A 23,100-nucleotide genomic window follows, 5' to 3' on the forward strand; every position below is an offset into this window, starting at 1 on the left:
ACGGATTGAGTCACGAAAATAATATCTTCGTGAGTGTGTGTAAGTAACGAATTTAGGAAAAACATGCTCACGGAAATAATCCCGCGTCAGAAAATAAAATGCTTACGAGTTGAATTAATTTATAAATTTAGTGACATCCTAGGTTTTATAACGCTCTCGATTTTGATCATACTCATGAGTATCCTCTACTTGCAGCAAAACTATCAACCAATTATCAGAAAAAATTCGCGTAGTTCATTAAACCCAAAGTGAACCACACTAGAACCTTTCGAAAAAAGGTTTATGATAGTTGGCTTCTGCCTAAATGAATCTTTGTGCAAATATGCCTCTTTTCCTTTGCCATCACCGATTTGAGTGCCAATTTGTCGTCTTCCTATGTGTATTGTCTTTGGTACAAACCAACAATAAACAATTATATACGGCCGTAAGTTCGTCCAGGCCGAATCTTATGTACCCTTCGCCATGGATTGCGTAGAAACTTCTACGAAAGGCTGTCATCCACAATCGAATTACTTGGGTTGTGGTAATACTTACCGATTGAAAGGTATCTTAAAACTTCTTAACATCGTCTTCTAAATTGTAAGTTAGTCCATAAGTGATATATATTAGAAAAAAAAAAACGGTATATATAGGTAAGTCTACAAATAATTACGAATCGATATGGCACGGTACTCAGAGAGCCAGAATTGAAATATGGGGGCTATATACAATTATGAACTTGATATGGACCAATTTATGTGTCATTGGGGATCGATTTATCTGAGGGCTATATATAACTATAGACCGATATGGACCTAGTTAGGCATGGTTGTTAACGGCCATATACTAGAACAATGTACCAAATTTCAACTTACTCGGATGAAATTTGCTCCTCCAAGAGGCTCCAAAACCAAATCTCGGAATCGGTTTATATGGGGGCTATATATAATTATGGACCGATATGGACCAATTCCTGCATGGTTCGTAGAGGCCATATTCTAACATCACGTACCAAATTTCAACCGAATCGGATGAATGTTGCTCTTCGAATGGGCTCCAGAGGTCAAATCTGGGGATTGGTTTATATGGGGGCTATATATAATTATGTGCCGATTTTGATCAATTTGTGCATGGGTATTTGAGGCCATATATTAAAACCACGTACCAAATTTCAACAGAATCGGATGAATTTTGCTCTTCCAAGAGGCTCCGGAGGTCAAATTCGGGGATCGGTTTATATGGGGGCTAACACCACGTACCAAATTTCAATCGAATCGGATGAATTTTGCTCTTCCACGAGGATCCGGATGTCAAATCTGGGGATCGGTTTATATGGGGGCTATACGTAAAAGTGGTCCGAAATGGCCCATTTGCAATACCATCCGACCTACATCAATAATTACCACTTGTGCCAAGTTTCAAGTCGATACCTTGTTTCTTTCGGATCTTAGCGTGATTTCAACAGACGGACGGACGGAGGACATGCTTAGATCGACTCAGAATTTCACCACGACCCAGAATATATATACTTTCCATGTGTTACAAACGGACTGACAAAGTTAATATACCCCCATCCTATGGTGGAGGATATAAAAACAAAAACGAATGAAAAAAAAATTGGTAAAATATTCTATAGAAATACAATTTTGACAAAATTTTCTATAGAAATAAAATTTTATTAAATTTTCTTTAGAAAATAAAATAAAATTTTGCCACAATTTTCTATAGAAATAAAACTTTGAAAAAATTTTCTATAGAAATAAAATTTTGATAAAATTTTCTACAGGAATAAAATTTTGACAAAATTTTCTGTAAAAATAAAATTTTGACAAAATTTTCTATAAAAATAAAATTTTGACAAAATCTTTTATAGAAATTAAATTTGGACAAAATATTCTATAGAAATAAAATGTTGGCAACATTTTCTATGGAAGTACCATTGTGACAAAAGTTTCTACTGAAAAAAATTTCACAAAATTTTCTACAGGAATAAAATTTTGACAAAATTTTCAATGGAACTAAAATTTTGAAAAAGTTTTCTAAGAAATAAAAGTTTGAGAAAATTTTCTATGGAAATAAAATTTTGACAAATTTTTCTATAGCAATAAAATTTTCACAAAATTTTATGTAGAAATAAATAATATTGTTGCAAAATTTTTGATAGAAAAACAAGTAAGGAAAGCCTAAATTCGGGCGGGGCCGACTATATTATACCCTGCACCACTTTGTAGATCTAAATTTTCGATACCATATCACATCCGTCAAATTTGTTGGGTGCTATATATAAAGGTTTGTCCCAAATACATACATTTAAATACCACCCGATCTGGACAGAATTTGATAGATTTCTACAATATATAGACTCAAAATTTAAGTCGGCTAATGCACTAGGGTGGAACACAATGTTAGTAAAAAAATTTGGGAAGCATTTAAATCTGAAGCAATTTTAAGGAAACTTCGCAAAAGTTTATTTATGATTTATCGCACGATATATATGTATTAGAAGTTTCGGAATACTAGAGTCATTTTTACAACTTTTCGACTAAGCAGTGGCGATTTTACAAGGAAAATTTTGGTATTTTGACCATTTTTGTCGAAATCAGAAAAACATATATATGGGAGCTACATCTAAATCTGAATCGATTTCAACCAAATTTGGCACGCATAGCTACAATGCTAATCCTACTCCCTGTGCAAAAAGAAGTAAAAGATTGGCCACTGTGGTCATATAAGTGTAAATCGGGCGAACGGTATATATGGGAGCTATATCTAAATCTGAACCGATTTCAACCAAATTTGGCAAGCATAGCTACAATGCTACTTCTACTCCCTGTGCAAAATTTCAACTTAATCGGAGCAAAAAATTGGCCTCTGTGGCAATATGAGTGTAAATCGGGGGAAAGCTTTATATGGGAGCTATATCTAAATCTGAACCGATTTCAATAAAATTTGGCACACTTGACTATACTACTAATTGTACTCCTAGTGCAAAATTTCAACCAAATTGGGGTAAAACTCCGGCTTCTGGGACCGTATTAGTCCATATCGGGCGAAAGATATATATGGGAGCTACATCTAAATCTGAACGGATTGCAATAAAATTTGGCACACTTGACTATAGTATTAATTGTTCTTCTTGTGACAAATTTTAAGCAAATTAGGGTAAAACTCTGGCTTCTGGGGCCATATAAGTCCATATCGGGCGAAATATATATATGGGAGCTATATCTAAATCTGAACCGATTTCAACAAAATTTAACACACATAGCTACAATGCTAATTCTACTCCCTGTGCAAAATTTCAACTAAATCGGAGTTAAAAATTGGCTTCTGTGGTCATATGAGTGTAAATCGGGCGAAAGCTATATATGGGAGCTATATCTAAATCTGAACCGATTTCAACCAAATTTGGCACGCATAGCTACAATGCTAATCCTACTCCCTGTGCAAAAATTAAATCGGAGTAAAAGATTGGCAACTGTGGTCATATAAGTGTAAATCGGGCGAACGATATATATAGAAGCTATATCTAAATATGAACCGATTTCAATAAATTTTGGCACATTTGACTACAAAACTAATTGTACTCCTAGTGCAAAATTTCAACCAAATTGGGTAAAACTCTGGCTTCTGGGACCGTATTAGTCCATATCGGGCGAAAGATATATATGGGAGCTATATCTAAATCTGAACGGATTGCAATAAAATTTGGCACACTTGACTATAGTATTTATTGTTCTTCTTGTTCAAAATTTTAAGCAAATTAGGGTAAAACTCTGGCTTCTGGTGCCATATAAGTCCATATCGGGCGAAATATATATATGGGAGCTATATCTAAATCTGAACCGATTTCATCCAAAATCAATAGGGTTTTATTCTGAGCCAAAACACATACTTGTGCCAAATTTGATTGGCACTAAAACTGAGACCTAGACTTTGATTACAAAAATGTGTTCACGGACAGACGGACATGGCTATATCGACTCAGGAGCCCACCCTGAGCATTTTTGCCAAAGACAACATGTGTCTATCTCGTCCCCTTCTGGATGTTGCAAACATATGCACTAACTTATAATACCCTGTTGCACAGTGTGGCGCAGGGTATAAAAATGACAAAATTTTCTATAGAAATAAAATTTTGACAAAATTTTATTCCGAAATAAAATGTTGACAACATTATCTATAGAAATATAAATTTGACAAAATTTTCTATAGAAATAAAATTTTGACAAAATTTTCTATAAAAATAAAATTGTGAGAAATTTTACTATAGAAATAAAATTTTGAGAAAATTTTCTATAGAAATAAAATTTTGAGAAAATAATAAAGAATGAAATAATAAAGAAATGAAATGAAATGAAAAATGAAAATAAATTTTGTTTGGTTTTTATTCAGTCTGTTTGTTTCAAAATGCATTGATCAGCTATGATGCGCGCATTCGAGACTGTTGTTGTACGAAGTACATTATTGTACTCTAGTACATGTAATGGTATTATGGTTCATATATATGAGCCTATCATACTCATTATTTATTATGATGTTATGAAAAGCAAGAATGTTGTCCAAAATGGTTGGGAAGACAGCTTTTTTTTCAATTTGTTTATAAAAAGTACGAAATATTTCGTACTTTTAATGAAAAGTTTCTTTGGTTGTAAAACAATGACAAATTTCGTACTTTTAACGAAATTTTTCGTTCTTTTTACGAAGAAAATTCTTTAGGTGTAAGCGTAGAATTTGACATAAATAGAGTTCCAAAGTCTCTTTTTCGACTGAATACACAAACATCCGCTGCTCTTACTCGGCACAGATGTGGCTCCAACTCTAGGTATCAGGTAATGATTGCTATGACGTTTCTGTTCCTCTTTTCTTTAAGCATGGTAGTTCTCCAGTGTTTTTCTTGTTTGGGTCACTCCCCTCCGACCATTCCACTGTTCTACGTGCAATGGTAAACGGCAACCGGTCTCGCATCTATGGGATTTCGTTCTCCAAGTTCACATCCCTTTGTGTTAAATGCAAAACTGGGGAATTCTGTGCATCAAAAAAGGAAGAAATTATTTAGAATCCCAAGAGTTTGACTTTTAATATTGCACCCCGAGAAGGAATATGATCACCTCAAACATGTTTCTGAAGTAAAATGTTAGTTTTCGATGGGGAAAATGTAACATGTTTGACGCAACCATGCTATCTAATTTTGGCAAACATTTTATGTTTGGCGAGAAAACAAAATTTTTTTAGTAAAAATGTTCCATTTTCCCCATCCAGCAATAAATTTTTTTTTTTAAATTTTCCTCTACCTGTGATATATAGAGATAACAAAGTGGACTAAAGAAATTGATTATCTGCATGAAATTGCATATATGCAATGTTACGTAACTTTTGCTTCAGTGATCAGAATCGAACGAAAATTGGTTTACGGTATCATAACTCCATATAAAACAATTCTAACATACTAAATAATTTTTATCCTTGCTCAAATTAAATCATGCAACGAAGGGTTAAAATTTTGGTAGATTATTTTTGGCTCGAGTGGCAACCATGACGGTAACCCTAGCTCCTTCCTTTATGAACCCCACCCATTTTCCGTCACGAGAAACACTCAATGTTCAATAAAAGTAAATAATTAAAATTTCTTCAGTATATTTATAGAATATATTATTTTTTTTATAAGCTAAACACATTCGTAATTTCTTCCCGTCGGATAAATACATGAATATGCTCTGGTGAATTGGACATTGTGAGTCATTCCAACATAGAAGACACTCTCAGCCAAATCCCGACCTAACTGGCAAAAATTTTGCGCATACAGAATAAAGAAAAGTTTATCACTACTTAATTTATGCTTGCTAAGGACTTCACTTTCTTCTGCAGCTATGGCAGCATTGGCTCTTGTAGAGGTCCAGTCTTTATAATCTGACCAGGCACTTCTAAAGCTTTTGATATAAATTATGGTCATATTACGGGCCTCTTCAAGTACATTAACAAACTGAGGTAGTTTAAGGCATTCACTAATCTCCGTAATGCGTTGAGGTTCATATTCACGTATATCTGAACGATTATAGACGGACATCCATAGGTGAGGACTCAATGTGGAGAAATAATAGGGTATGGGCTTATTGCGACTTTGATAGAGATACAAGGTCCAGTCGAGTGCGATTTTATGTGTACCCTGCATAAATGTGGAATTTCGTCTCAAATATATATCAAGATTTTTCAAATTATGCTGATAACTTTCACGATAGACTCTCAATGGTTCGTATTCTTTATCAAGAGCCCCGGATCGGAAATAAGTTTGTGGATATTTGAAGCTATTCTTCAGTGATGTCAATCTAGCTAAAGTGTGACCACTTTTAAATTTCCAATTTTGTTCTCCAGCCTGTTTTACGAAACGATCCAGGATATGCAAAAACATAGTTAGTTCTTCAGGTGTATTTTGCAGATGCTTTTTGCTGATAATAAAACCAAAGATTGGCTTGAAATATTCAAATGTTTGAAGATAGCAATCATCCAAGGAGTGACGTGTGTTGCATGAAATAAAAAAATCGATTAGTTTTTGTTTGGCTTCGAATGGTTCGTTATCTTCTTGAAGCGAGGTTAGTAGGTTCCTGAGATCATCAGCATCTGGAAGATGGCCTGCAAGAAAGGAAAAAAAAGGGATATAAAACGTGTTAGATAGACAGAGCCGAATATGTTATGGTTAGGGTTACTCACAACCAGAAATTCATTAAAATTTGACCAATACAAGTTATTCATTGATACAGAGAGCCTATTTTATAAAAACAATGAAATTGTCTATAAAAAAATCATTATAAGAATAGTGGGATTGTATTTAATATTACTAAGCTTTTCCTTACAGTGTAGCATCTGTATTGAGGTTTTTGTTCGCTTTAGGTTAGGTTAGGTTAAAGTGGCGGCCCGATTAAGATTCAGGCTCACTTAGACTATTCAGTCCATTGTGATACCACATTAACTAAAAGTACCTATAACATATGGGCACTTAAATATAGTTTTAACCGCTGAACCTTTTCGATTATTTTCTTCTGTTGAACCAACCAGATTGTTCCAAAAACATTAGCAGACTGCTTAAGTTAACGTTTTCCAGGTCCGCCAGTAATCTAAAGCTATATGCCCCTAAAATTTGCTTACGCCTTACACAAAATGCAGGACACTCACACAAGAGGTGTTTAATTGATTCCTTTTCCTTCCCATCATGACAGCTCATACAATAGTGCAAAATCGCCTATCAGACAGCGACCCGTTATAGCAGGTATCATGAGTGATATCTGACGTCTCGAGAACTCTAGCATATCTAGTGTGCGGTTTAAGTTTAAATGGGGCCATATTTGCTTGGAGTCGTTACAACCCTTGTTATTCTCCCAACGGACATTTGCCGTCATAACAGCCTTCTCACGCAGTACGAGCTTGCATGTAGCCAGCGGCATAAAAACATATTCTAGTTCACCGTGTGCATGCGCAATGCGCAATTTTCGGTTTTAGTCTCACTTTTTCCTAATGCCTTTTTGCACGAGTACAAAGCTACCGTGGCTTTTTTCGCCCTTTCTGCAATATTAAGCCTAAAGTTCAGCTTCCTGTCCAGAATAACGCCAAGGTATTTTGAACACTCACCAAAGGGAATTTCAATACCCCCTAAGGACATGGGCTTAACCGTGGGAGTTTTGCGATCTTTGCAGTACATGACTAGTTCTGTCTATGCAGGATTTACCACAAGACCATTCTCTTTCGCCCATTTCTCAGTCGTCCGGAGGGCTCTCTGATTGTGGATGGGAATTTACCCCTGACTGCTAGATCCACATCGTCTTTTACCCTTCTTTTTTTACGGAAACCAGAAGGTTGTTTATAGCAACATTCCAAAGAAGAGGTGATAGAACTCCTCCTTGGGGAGTGTCTCTGTTCACATACCTTTGTATGTTTGCTTGTCCAAGTGTGGCTGAAATACGTCGCCTCATTAGCAGTTCGTCTAGCAGCCTGCATCAACATTCAGAGTTGCCAGTCCATTTAATATCGAGCTCGGATGTACGTTATTGAATGCCACCTCGATGTCTAGAAACGCCACGATTGTGTATTCATTGACAGATAGTGATCTTTCAATAAAGCTGACTAGTTCATGCGAAGCGGTCTCAGTAGACCTGCCCTTCGAGTATGCATGCTGTCGTTTCGAGAACAAACTTGAATCGATGCTAGTTCTCCAGAGTCTAAAGTAGGAATGAGGATAAGCTGATTGGTCGGAAATCCTTCGCACTCTAGTAAGATGCTTTTCCCGAGTTAGGTATGAAAACGACTTTTCTTTCCCTCCACTTTTCTGGAATATATGTTAAGTTTATACATCACCGTCAACCAGGGAATAATTCTTTCAGTCACTGCTTGTAACTCCGCCGGAGTAATTCCATCAGGTCCGGGGGATTTGAATGGCCCAAAGCTATTTAACGCCAATTTTATTCTAGATTCCCATACAATTTTCGCGATAGGAAATGACCGCTGAGTCACTGTGGCACCGCCAGAACATGGTTCAAAGGTCCGGTTTTTAGGAAAATGTGTGTCCAATAGTACCTCCAGCGTCTCCTCACTGGACGTTGTCCAATTGCCCTCCGATGTTTTAATGAAACCTGGAGCGCAGTTAGTGGATGCTAGTACCTTCCGTAGTCTGGAAGCCTCGGACGTATTCTCAATACTGCTGCAGTAAACATTCCAAGAGTTATGCTGAACCTCCTCGCTTGTATCCTCTCAGATTCTTTTTGTAAGCGGCCCAATCCTCAGGAGCTCTGGTGGGCTTTGCTTCCTGCAGGATTTCCTCATATTACTTAACTCATATTACATAGAGAGCCAGAATTGAAATATGGGGATCGATTTTATTACAATTATGAACCGATATGAACCAATTTTTGTGTGATTGGGGATCGGTTTATCTGAGGGCTATAAATAACTATAGACCGACATGGTCCTAGTTAGGCATAGTTGTTAGAGCCATAGTTGTTAGCGGGGCTATAAATGATTATGTTATGGACCGATATGGACCAATTTTGGCACCATATACTAATACCACGTACCAAATTTCAACCGGATCGGATGAATTATAGACCGATATGGTCCTAGTTAGACGTAGTTGTTAGCGGCCATATACTAGCATCGGTTTATATGGGGACCGGATTATATGGGGGCTATACATGAGTATGGACCGATATGGACCAAATTAGGCATGGTTATTATACCCTCCACCATAGGATGGGGGGTATATTAACTTTGTCATTCCGTTTGTAACGCATTGAAATATTGCTCTAAGACCCCATAAACTGTATATATTCTGGGTCGATCTAAGCATGTCCGTCCGTCCGTCCGTCTGTTGAAATCACGCTAACTTCCGAACGAAACAAGCTATCGACTTGAAACTTGGCACAAATAGTTGTTATTGATGTAGGTCGAATGGTATTGCAAATGGGCCATATCGGTCCACTTTTACGTATAGCCCCCATATAAACGGACCCTCAGATTTGGCTTGCGGAGCTTCTTGGAGGAGCAAAATTCATCCGATCCGGTTGAAATTTGGTACATGGTGTTGGCATATGGTCTTTAACAACCGTGCTAAAATTGGTCCACATCGGTCCATAATTATATATAGCCCCCATATAAACCGATCCCCAGATTTGGCTTGCGGAGCCTCAAAGAGAAAAAAATTTCATCCGATCCGGCTGAAATTTTGTACATGATGTTGGCATATAGCCTCTACAACCATGTAAAAATTGGTCCACATCGGTTCATAATTATATATAGCCCCCATATAAACCGATCCCCAGATTTGGCTTGCGGAGCCTCTAAGAGAAGCAAATTTCATCCGATCCGTTTGAAATTTGGAACATGGTGTTAATATATGGTCTCTAACAACCATGCCAGAATTGGTCCATATCGGTCCATAAGTATATATAGCCCCCATATAAACCGTTCTCCAGATTTGACCTCCGGTCTATAGTTATATATATAGCCGATCCCCAATCACACAAAAATTGGTCCATATCGGTTCATAATCATGGTTGCCACTCGAGCCAAAAATAATCTACAAAAATTTTATTTCTATAGAAAATTTGGTCAAATTTTGATTTCCATAGAAAATTTTGGTAAAATTTTATTTCTATAAATTTTTTTTTAAATTTTATTTCTATAGAAAAATTTGTCAAACTGTATTATATACGTATTTAAACTGTCTTTTTATACCCTCCACCATAGGATGGGGGTATATTAACTTTGTCATTCCGTTTGTAACACATCGAAATATTGCTCTAAAACCCCATAAAGTATATGTATTCTGGGTCATGGTGAAATTCTGAGTCGATCTGAGCATGTCCGTCCGTCTGTTGAAATCACTGTAACTTCCGAACGAAACAAGCTATCGACTTGAAACTTGGCACAAGTAGTTCTTATTGATGTAGGTCGGAGGGTAGTGCAAATGGGCCATATCGGTCCACTTTTACGTATAGCCCCCATATAAACGGACCCCCAAATTTGGCTTTCGATTGCTCTAAGAGAAGCAAATTTCATCCGATCCGGCTGAAATTTGGTACATGGTGTTAGTATATGGTCTCTAACAACCTTGCAAAACGGACCCCTTAATTTGGCTTGCGATTACTCTAAGAGAAGCCAAATTCATCCGATCCGGCTGAAATTTGGTACATGGTGTTAGTATATGGTCTCTAACAACCGTGCAGAAATTGGTCCACATCGGTCTATAATTATATATAGCCTCCATATAAACCGATCGCCTGATTTGGCTTGCGGAGCCTCTAAGAAAACCAAATTTCATCCGATCCGGCTGAAATTTGGCACATGGTGTTAGTATGTCGTCTCTAATAACCATGCAAAAATTGGTCCACATCGGTCCATAATTATATATAGCCTCCATATAAACCGATCGCCCGATTTGCTTTGCGGAGCCTCTAAGAGAAGCAAATTTCATCCGATCCGGCTGAAATTTGGTACATGGTGTTGGTATATATGCAAAAATTGGTCCACATCGGCGCATAATTATATATAGCCCCCATATAAACCGATCCCCAGATTTGACCTCCGGAGCCTCTTAGAGGAGCAAACGTCATCCGAACCGATTGAAATTTGGTACGTGGTGTCAGCATATGATATCGGTTCATAATCATGGTTGCCACTCGAGCCAAAAATTATCTACCAAAATTTTATTTCTATAGAAAATTTTGTTAAAATTTTATTTCTATAGAAAATTTTTGTTAAAAATTTATTTCTATAGAAAATCTTGTCAAAATTTTATTTCTGTAGAAAATTTAGTCAAAATTTTATTTCTATAGAAAATTTAGTCAAAATTTTACTTCTATAGAAAATGTTGTCAACATTTTATTTCTATAGAAAATTTTTGTTAAAATTTTATTTCTATAGAAAATCTTGTCAAAATTTTATTTCAATAGAAAATTTTGTTAAAATTTTATTTCTATAGACAAGTTTGTTAAAATGTTATTTCTGTAGAAAATTTTATCAACATTTTCCTTCTTTAAAAAAATTTTGTGAAAATTTTATTACTATAGAAAATTTTGTTAAAATTTGTTTATGTCTATAGAAAATTTTGTCAAACTGAATTATATACGTATTTGATCGATCTTTTTTGATTTAATATAACCACGTATGGACTTACATATAATTTAGAAGACGGTGTTAGGAGGTTTTAAGTTACCTTGCCATCGCAACTTAAGTAATTCGATTGTGGATGGCAGTGTTTAGAAGAAGTTTCTACGCAATCCATGGTGGAGGGTACATAAGCTTCGGCATTGCCGAACTTACGGCCGTACATACTTGTTTGATTTAATATATACCACGTATGGACTACAATTTAGAAGACGGTGTTAGGAGGTTTTAAGATACCTTGCTATCGGCAAGCGTTACCGCAACTCAAGAAATTTGATTGTGGATGGCAGTATTTAGAAGAAGTTTGACGCAATCCATGGTGGAGGGTACATAAGCTTCGGTCTGGCCGAACTTACCGCCGTATATACTTGTATACCGCCGTATACCGTGGTGCAATGGTTAGCATGCCCGCCTTGCATACACAAGGTCGTGGGTTCGATTCCTGCTACGACCGAACACCAAGAATTTTTTCTGCGGTGTATTATCCCACCTCAGTAATGCTGGTGACATTTCTTTCAAAGCTTCTCTAAATGGTTTCACTGGAATGTGGAACGCCGTTCGGACTCGGCTATAAAAAGGAAGTCCCTTGTCATTGAGCTTAACATGGAATCGGGCAGCATTCAGTGATAAGAGAGAAGTTCACCAATGTGGTATCACAATGGACTGAATAGACTAATTGAGCCTGATACATCGGGCTGCCACATAACCTAACCTAACCTAACCTACACCCTCAAAAAAAAAATCGCTACTTTAACATATGTTCCAAACATATTTTGCAGGAAGCACATATATTATTAGATACTGCCAAAACATTAATATGTTTGTTTTATGTGAACATATTATATGTTTGGAAGCATTTTGAACCCAAAAATATTATATGCTTGGAAGAATTTTTCCCAAAGACGATTGTGCTCATTCCCTATCATACTCGTAATTGCACTTGCACGAAATATTTTAGTTCTTGGCACCTTTTTCTGTAATACAAATAATGTTGAAGAAATTATTCACATTTATAATTTTTTTAAATTTTACCTTTCGCCTGCACGGAGAATCGAACCGAGAGCCATACAGTTTGTAAGCCAACACACTATCCATTCGGCTACGTAGCTGTTATAGTCACCAGTAGATATTTATCGTTTTAAGTTACATTTATATAGCATAGTTTGCAGCGCCCACGAGCCCATGCAAACATAACATTATTTAACAGAAACATACATTTGTTTGCCACGTGGAGCAGTGGTTAGCATGTCTGCCTTGCATGCAAAGGGTCGTGGGTTCAAGCCCTGCTCCGACCGAACACTTTTTTTGTTTTTAATTTACACATTTATATTTATACCATATTAAATTTGTATAATGAAACTTCGAAATGTGAATTATTAAAGATTTATAGTCAGTAACAGTGCTTGATATAAACGAAATTGACTGATTTTTGGATAAAATATTATTTTTTTTATTGCAAAAATAACAATTTTGTAACAAAAAACTGTGTTTGGTACAAAACTTTAAAATTTGGAAGGAATTCAAAAACTCTAACAAAAGAAGAACGTGGAGTCGAGTATAAACATACATAAATAATTTTATAATATAAACATAAATTTATTTAGGCGTGAACAATTTTTTACTAGCATTTAACACCATCGCTCTAAAATGCCTTTTATTTTTCCTTTTGTTTTTATACATTTTACTATGTAATTTTTCACTATTTCCTCCTTATTTCATTTTACTGTCCCAAATCTAAACAAGTATATACGGCCGTAAGTTCGGCCAGGCCGAAGCTTATGTACCCTCCATCATGGATTGCGTAGAAACTTCTTCTAAACACTGCCACCCATAATCGAATTACTTAAGTTGCGGTAACGTTTGCCTATGGCAAGGTATCTTAAAACCTCCTAACACCATCTTCTAAATTGTATGTAAGTCCATACGTGGTATATATTAAATCAAAAAAGATCGACCCAATACGTATATAATTCAGTTTGACAAAGTAGACATAAAATTTTGACAAAATTTTCTACAGAAATAAAATTTTGACAAAATTTTCTACAGAAATAAAATTTTCACAAAATTTTCTATGGAAATAAAAATTTTCACAAAATTTTCTATAGAAAGAAAAATTTGACAAAAATGTCTACAGAAATAAAATTTTAACAAAATTTTCTATAGAAATAAACTTTTGACAAAATTTTCTATAGAAATAAACTCTTGGTAGATTATTTTTGGCTCGAGTGGCAACCATGATTATGAACCGAATAAAATTTGAACAAAATTTTCTATAGAAATAAAATTTTGACAATGATGAAAATTTTATTATGAACCGAATAAAATTTTAACAAAATTTTCTCTAGAAATAAAATTTTGACAAAATTTTCTACAGAAATAAAATTTTGACAAAATTTCCTATAGAAATAAAAATTTGGTAGATTATTTTTAGCTCTAGTGGCAACCATGATTATGAACCGATATGGACCAATTTTTGTGTGATTGGACCAATTTTGGTATGGTTGTTAGCGACCCTATACTAACAACACGTTCCTAATTTGAACCGGATCGGATGAATTTTGCTCCTCCAAGAGGCTCCGGAGGTCAAATCTGGAGAATGTTTTATATGTTTTATATATATAATTATGGGCCGATGTGGACCAATTCTGGCACGGTTGTTAAAGATCATATACTAACACCATGTTCCAAATTACAACCGGATTGGATGAAATTTGCTTCTCTTGGAGACTTCGCAAGCCAAATCTGGGGATCGGTTTATATGGGGCTATATATAATTATGAACTGATGTGGACCAATTTTTGCATGGTTGTTAGAGACCATATACCAATATCATGTACCAAATTTCAGGCGGATCGGATGCAATTTGCTCCTCTTTGAGGCTTCGCAAGCCAAATCTGGGGATCGGTTTATATGGGGTCTATATATATTTATGGACCGATGTGGACCAATTTTTGCATGGTTGTTAGAGATCATATACTAACATCATGTACCAAATTTCAGCCGGATCGCATGAAATATGCTTCTCTTAGAGGCTCCACAAGCCAAATCTGGGGATCGGTTTATATGGGGGCTATATATAATTATGGACCGATATGGACCAATTTTTGCGCGATTGTTAGAGACCATATACCAACACCATGTACCAAATTTCAGCCGGATCGGATGAAATATGCTTCTCTTAGAGGCTCCACAAGCCAAATCTGGGGATCGGTTTATATGGGGGCTATATATTATTATGGGCCGATGTCGACCAATTTTTGCATGATTGTTAGAGACCATTTACTAACTCCATGTACCAAATTTCAGCCGGATCGCATGAAATATGCTTCTCTTAGAGGCTCCACAAGCCAAATCTGGGGATCGGTTTATATGGGGGCTATATATAATTATGGACCGATGTCGACCAATTTTTGCACGATTGTTAGAGACCATATACCAACACCATGTACCAAATTTCAGCCGGATCGGATCCACAGCCAAATCTGAGGGTCCCTTTATATGGGGGCTATACGTAAAAGTGGACCGATATGACCCATTTTCAATACCATCCGACCTACATCGATAACAACTACTTGTGCCAAGTTTCAAGTCGATAGCTTGTTTCGTTCGGAAGTTAGCGTGATTTCAACAGACGGACGGACGGACGGACGGACGGACATGCTTAGATCGACTCAGAATTTCACCACAACCCAGAATATATATACTTTATGGGGTCTTAGAGCAATATTTCGATGTGTTACAAACGGAATGACAAAGTTAATATACCCCCATCCTATGATGGAGGGTATAAAAAGAGTATAGTGCCCTTTCGTTATTTTTATGAAGACCCCTGATTTCTTTAAACGAACCAAGAAAAAAATTGTGCCCATAATGCCAAAATGATAAACAAAACACATGTCCACACATACATAAAATGCTGCTCTCAAGGCGAAAACATATGCTGTTTTTTTTTCAAATGTCTATTCTCTTGGTTCCGAATGTCTATTCTCTTTATTCAAATTAAATAATATTTAGACTTAAGCATATCAAATTTTTGGCCTTATCATAAAACAGTTTTCCGAAACAACATACAAGCGGTTTCACAGAAATTGTTCTCTTTTGATTCTTTGGCTGTGTTATGTTGATATATTTCGTCAACTCTCCCGGTTTCCATTTATTTCTTTCTCTATACTCTCTCTGTCGCTTCGAATAAAATATCACAACATATGTATGTTTAGTCGAAATTTGTAAATTTATATATGTTTGCATTCACACATATGATTTTTATAAAACATTCATGCCCGAAACATAATATATTCTAACATGTTCCAAACATTTAGTGTTAGTTTAGGAACATTACATGTTTGCACTTAAATATATTATGTTTTAAAATCGTGCCCGAAACACATTTTGTTTATATCGGAACATATGAAAAACATATTTTTCTAACAGTGTAGAGACTATATACGTACACCACGTACCAAATTTCAACCGTATCGGATGAATTTTGCTCCTCCAAGAGGCTCCGTAGGTCAAATCAGCGGACCGGTATATATGGGGGCTATATATAATTATAGGCCGACATGGACCAATTTTTGCATCGTTATTAGAGACTAAATTATAAAACCACGGTCTTAATTACAACCGGATCGGATCGGAAATTTGCTTCTCTAAAAGGCTCCGCAAGCCAAATCTGGGTTCGATGTGTTACAAACGGAATGACAAATTTAATATACCCCTATGGTATATGGTATAAAAATAATTATGTCTAATAAAGTTTCTTGAAATTGCCGAAAAATATTTACTTAGTTTTATGCTATCGGCGTGATGTCTGCGTTTGTAATACTGTTTAGTTAAATTTTTCTAGAAATAATCTAAATTTTCTAAAAATAATCATAATTTTTCTTCTATCTACACTTTAAACACCTGATTTGCTTTAATATCCCAATTCCATTCACTCATTCGTCTTTGTGGATGCACTAAATGTATAATACATAGAGATCATTATACTGATTGCAACACGTCCCATCACTCGAATCGTTTTCACTTTTCCTCTTTTACTTACCCATTACGGAAAACAATGGGCGATTGCGACCACAAACATAGTCGAAGTAACTCTCACAAGGATTTTTATCAGCATCTATGGAGTCCCCCAAGAGCTGGGCTATACGCTGCAGCTCGTCACTGCGAGACTTTGACAAATAACTTTCACTATGGTTGCCACTGTAGAATGATGCTGGTGATAAATTCAGGAATAGTGCACCGAAAAATAGACAAACTTTTATAGTTGCAGAGGCTGAGGAACAGCGGTTGCAATATGCAAACTTTCGCTGACGATGTTGACAAAGTAGAGAAAATAAACAACACATGGTTCTGATGGCCTCAATAGTAGTCCTGGATGGGTCTTTCGAACGCTCGGTATGTTTGATAGCTCTTAGCCGCTTCGAGGCTATATAATTGTGGTGGTGATGATGCTGGTGGTGGTGCAATAGACAACAATCCTTTATGAAAGTTTCACGAATAAATGCTCACGAAAAGTTTTCCTTTTGTAAATTTAACTTTGATTTATCTGCGAAACATAGAACAACCGCTGACATGTCTTTTTGTGAGTATGTTGGCCTTATAACCGTGGCCTTAAGGATATTGCATTGACTCTGTGGACGTATGTAGTTTCAGGGACCACCACATAACATACGCACAAGGTTCTCACTTTTCTTTGTTTACGCTGGTTTACGTAGGTGTTTTACGCTTGATTTTATTTTTTGTTTTTTGCTCTTTGATAATACTTAAACTAAAGTTAAACAAAAGTACACCAACGGATGGACCACTTTGACGTTGTTTATTCAGGAATCTGAAGTAAACAAAAGCTTTAACACCACTAACGTGGAATCCATAGACTACGAACTGCGATTATAATTCCAGTGATGAAATAGAGTGCCCAGCTAGAATATATGGACGAGGCCTTTGATAAAATCAAAGAATCAGAAAAGGGTGCTGAATGGGTTTCATTAAATTTTGATTATTCCAAATAAAGTTCTGCAATATAAGAAAATTTCATTACATCTGAAAAAAAAAAATTGCCCTTTGAATGAATAGAAAGAAGGAAGTTGAACAAGTATAAACGGCCGTAAGATCGGCCAGGCCGAATCTTATGTACCCTCCACCATGGATTGTATTGAAACTTGTACTAAAGACTGCCATCCACAATCGAATTACTTGGGTTGGGTAACACTTGCCGATGGCAAGGTTTCTTAAAACTTCTTAACACCGTCTACTCAATTGTAAGTTAGTCCATACGGAGTATAGATAAACAAAAAAAGGTCGATTAAATACTATTTAATTCAGTTTGACAAAATTTTCTATAGAAATAAAATGTTGACAAAATTTTCTATAGCAATAACATTTTGACAAAATTTTCTATAGAAATAAAATTTTTACATAATTTTCTATAGAAATAAAATTTTGACAAAAATTTCTATAGTAATAAAATTTTGACAAAATTTTCTATAGAAATAAAATTTTAACAAAATTTTCTATCGAAATAAACTGTTGACAAAATTTTCTATAGTAATAAAATTTTGACAAAATTTTCTATAGAAATAAAATTTTGCTAGATTACTTTTGGGGATCGGCTATATATAACTAAAGACGGATATGGACCAATTTTGGCATGATTGTTAGCGGCCATATACTGCACAATGTACAAAATTTCACCACGTACCAAATCTTAACCGGATCCGATGAATTTTGGTCCTCTAAGAGCGGCATGGACCAATTTTTGCATGGTTGTTAGAGACCATATACTAACACCACGTACCAAATTTCAACCGGATTGGGTGAATTTTGCTCTTCCAAGGGGCTCCGGAGGTCAAATCTGGGGATCGGTTTATATGGGGGCTATATATAATTATGGACTGATATGAACCAATTCATGCATGGTTGTTGGATTCCATATACTAACATCACGTACCAAATTTCAACCGAATCCGATGAATTTTGCTCTTCCAAGGGGCTCCAGAGGTCAAATCTGGGGATCATTTTATATGGGGGCTATATATAATTGGACCGATTTCGACCAATTTTTGCATAGTGGTTAGAGACCATGTACTGACACCATGTACCAAATGTCAGTCGGATCATGTGAAATTTTCTTCTCTTAGAGGCTCCGCAATCCAAATCTGGGGATCGGTTTATATGGGGTCTATATATAATTATGGACCGATATGGACCAATTTTTGCACGGTTGTTAGAGACCATATACTTACACCATGTACCAAATTTCAGCCGGATCGGATGAAATTTGCTACTCTTAGAGGCCCCGCAAGCCAAATCGGGGGATCATTTTATATGGGGGCTATATATAATTGAACCGATTTCGACCAATTTTTGCATAGTGGTTAGAGACCATATACTGACACCATGTACCATATGTCAGTCGGATCATGTGAAATTTTCTTCTCTTAGAGGCTCCGCAAGCCAAATCTGGGGATCGGTTTATATGGGGTCTATATATAATTATGGACCGATATGGACCAATTTTTGCACGATTGTTAGAGACCATATACTTACACCATGTACCAAATTTCAGCCGGATCGGATGAAATTTGCTTCTCTTAGAGGCCCCGCAAGCCAAATCGGGGGATCGGTTTATATGGGGGCTATATATAATTATTTACCGATATGGACCAATTTTGTATGGTTGGTGGAGACCATATACTAACACCATGTACCAAATTTCAGCCGGATCGGATGAAATTTGCTTCTCTTAGAGGCCACGCAAGCCAAATCGGGGGATCGGTTTATATGGGGGCTATATATAATTGAACCGATTTCGACCAATTTTTGCATAGTGGTTAGAGACCATATACTGACACCATGTACCATATGTCAGTCGGATCATGTGAAATTTTCTTCTCTTAGAGGCTCCGCAAGCCAAATTTGGGGATCGGTTTATATGGGGTCTATATATAATTATGGACCGATATGGACCAATTTTTGCACGATTGTTAGAGACCATATACTTACACCATGTACCAAATTTCAGCCGGATCGGATGAAATTTGCTTCTCTTAGAGGCCCCGCAAGCCAAATCGGGGGATCGGTTTATATGGGGGCTATATATAATTATTTACCGATATGGACCAATTGTGTATGGTTGGTGGAGACCATATACTAACACCATGTACCAAATTTCAGCCGGATCGGATGAAATTTGCTTCTCTTAGAGGCCACGCAAGCCAAATCGGGGGATCGGTTTATATGGGGGCTATATATAATTATGGACCGATGTGGGCGAATTTTTGTATGGTTATTAGAGACCATATACTAACACCACACGGTTGAAAAAGACTGTTTTTCATATGTTTGGCTATAAACATTATATGTTTGGAACACAAATTTTTAAACACAATATTTTTGAGTGCAAGCATATAATGTTCATAAACTAGCATAACATGTTTGGGACATATATGTTAATATGTTAGAACATATTATGTTTGGGACATAAAATGTTTGTAAATATAATATGCTTGAATGCAAACATATATTAATTTAGAAATAGCCTATAAACATATATGTGTTTAGTAGCTTGGAGCGCTATTTAACAGGGAGCGATATTGAATTAAGTTGGTGGTTGTTGCTTGTTATTACAAAATTAACATTTTATTTTTCCTTGGGCAATTGATCAGCTACTTCTTTGATCCTTACAAACTGTGTGGTCCGCTGTTCGAATCCCCGTCCGGCAAAAGGTAAAATTAAAATAAAATAAAAAATCATAAAATTGAATAATTTCTTCTACAATGTTTGTATTACAGAAAAAGGTGCTAAGGACTAAAAAATCTCGTGGAAGTGAGAAAGATGTCGGGGAATATACATTTGGTCAGAAACAAAATTTTGAGCATTCAGGTCGAAAACCTATGTTGTTAGCACCTATATTTCCTGTTTATTTTCATAATTCATTATGATTGTAAATATATAAATAAATAAATAAAATTTTGAGCACAATATTGTTTGGGAGAATTTTTTTTAAGCATATAATATTTTTGGGTGCAAAATGCTTCCAAACATATTATATGGTCACATAATAACATATTGTTTTTTGGAAGATAACATTATTGAATTTGGATGCAAAAATACAAAATGTTTGGAACTTAGACTACCCAAACATATATTGTTTAGACCAATATGCTTTCAAACATATTATATATTGGTAGAGATCAAACATATAAATGTGTGGGCAATACCCAAAAATGTATATGCTTGAAGCAAAATATGTTTGGGAGTATATGTTACAGAAGCGATTTTTTGTGAGGGTGTATGTACCAAATTTCAGTCGGATCGGATGAAGTTTGCTTCTCTTAGAGGCCTCGCAAGCCAAATCTGGGGATCGGTTTATATGGGGGCTATATATAATTATAAACCGATGTGGACCAATTTTTGCATGGTTGTTAAAGACCATTTACTTACACCCTGTACCAAATTTCAGCCGGATCGGATGAAATTTGCTTCTCTTAGAGGCCTCGCAAGCCAAATTTGGGGGTCCGTTTATATGGGGGCTATACGTAAAAGTGGACCGATATGGCCCATTTGCAATACCATCCGACCTACATCAATAACAACTACTTGTACCAAGTTTCAAGTCGATAGCGTGTTTCGTTCGGAAGTTAGCGTGATTTCAACAGACGGACGGACGGACGGACATGCTCAGATCGACTCAGAATTTCACCACGACCCAGAATATATATACTTTATGGGGTCTTAGAGCAATATTTCGATGTGTTACAAACGGAATGACAAAGTTAATATACCCCCCATCCTATGGTGGAGGGTATAAAAACCGTGGAAGGCAATTTATGAATCTAAGAACATGCGTTCACGAAAAATCTTTAACAAACATTCACAGTTTTGATTTTTTCTTCTCGGACTGCTAGAAATACCAATTTTTTCCAATTTTCCTGAAAACTGAAAACTTCGCCCTCAAAAAAACCGATTCTGAAACATATACCATAGACCAAGGAAGGTATAGACATCTTAAGTGAATTCACAGCGTGTAGTTTGTCTGCACACCGTATATGGCTCTTTTCGTCTGCAAATGAGTGTTGTTATACTCTGCACAAACATCACGCGTAGTTGTATAGTCAAGTGTGCAAAATTTGATTGAAATCGGTTCAGATTTAGATATAGCTCCCTTATATATATTTCGCCCGATAAGGACTTATATGGCCCCAGAAGCCAGAGTTTTAGCCCAATTTGATTGAAATTTCGCACTAGGAATACAATTAGTAGTGTAGTCAAGTGTGCTAAATTTTATTGAAATCGGTACAGATTTCGATATAGCTTCCATTATATGTTTTTCCGATTTGGGCAACAATGCCCAAAATACCCACATTTTCCTTATAAAATCGCCACTGCTAAGTCGAAAACTTGTAAAAGTGACTCAAATTTTCCTTTATTTCTAATACATATCTATCGACTGATAAACCATAAATACACTTGTGCGAAGTTGCCCCAAAATTGGTTCAGATTCAAATGTTCCCATATTTTTATACCCTCCACCATAGGATGGGGGTATATTAACTCTGCCATTCCGTTTGTAACACATCGAAATATTGCTCTAAGACCCCATAAAGTATATATATTCTGGGTCGTGGTGAAACTCGGAGTCGATCTGAGCATGTCCGTCTGTCCGTCCGTCTGTAGAAATCACGCTAACTTCCGAACGAGACAAGCTATCGACTTGAAACTTGGCACAAGTAGTTGTTATTGATGCAGGTCGGATGGTATTGCAAATGGGCCATATCGGTCCACTTTTACGTATAGCCCCCATATAAATGGACCCCCAAATTTGGCTTGCGATTGTTCTAAGAGAAGCAAATTTCATCCGATCCGATTGAAATTTGGTACATGGTGTTAGTATATGGTTTCTAACAACCATGCAAGAATTGGTCCATATCGGCCCATAATTATATATAGCCCCCATGTAAACTTATCCCCAGATTTGTCCTCCGGAGCCTCTTGGAGGAGCAAATTCATCCGATCCGGTTGAAATTTGGTACGTGGTGTTAGTATATGGTCTCTAACAACCATGCAAGAATTGGTCCATATCGGTCCATAATTATATATAGCCCCCATGTAAACCGATCCCCAGATTTGTCCTCCGGAGCCTCTTCGAGGAGCAAATTCTTCCGATCCGGTTGAAATTTGCAACGTGGTGTTAGTATAAGGTCGCTAATAACCATGCCAAAATTGGTCCATATCGGTCTATAGTTATATATAGCCGATCCCCAATCACACAAAAATTGGTCCATATCGGTACATAATCATGGTTGCCACTCGAGCCAAAAATAATCTACCAAAATTTTACTTCCATAGAAAATTTTGTCAAAACTTTATTTCTATAACAAAATTTTTTGTAGTTTTTATTGCACCTTAAAACCATACATTGACTAAACTACAAGTGTGGCTTAAAGGGTGATACGGTCAAAATTTGGT

At 36.2% G+C, this 23,100-nt stretch overlaps 1 protein-coding gene across 1 annotated transcript; it reads right to left on the reverse strand.

Moving 5' to 3' along the window:
• Window positions 1-5,599: 5,599 nt before the first annotated feature.
• LOC142221920 (uncharacterized) lies at window positions 5,600-17,474 on the reverse strand. Its single transcript, XM_075291802.1, has 2 exons — window positions 16,676-17,474; window positions 5,600-6,609 (listed from the first exon to the last, which is right to left on the reverse strand). The coding sequence occupies exons 1-2, from the start codon at window positions 16,977-16,979 to the stop codon at window positions 5,648-5,650; spliced, it is 1,266 nt and encodes a 421-aa protein (XP_075147917.1). The 5' UTR covers window positions 16,980-17,474; the 3' UTR covers window positions 5,600-5,647.
• Between the last annotated feature and the right edge of the window lie 5,626 nt (window positions 17,475-23,100).

The sequence above is a fragment of the Haematobia irritans genome, chromosome 1 (assembly GCF_050003625.1).
Source record: "Haematobia irritans isolate KBUSLIRL chromosome 1, ASM5000362v1, whole genome shotgun sequence".
NCBI classification, from domain to species: Eukaryota; Metazoa; Arthropoda; class Insecta; order Diptera; family Muscidae; genus Haematobia; species Haematobia irritans.

Coding starts and splice junctions, on each gene's coding strand:
- LOC142221920 (XM_075291802.1), bottom strand. CDS start 16,979: ATGTGTTGTTTATTTTCTCTACTTTGTCAACATCGTCAGCGAAAGTTT. Junction 6,610..16,675: donor CCCATTGTTTTCCGTAATGG/GTAAGTAAAAGA, acceptor CCTTTCTTGCAG/GCCATCTTCCAGATGCTGAT.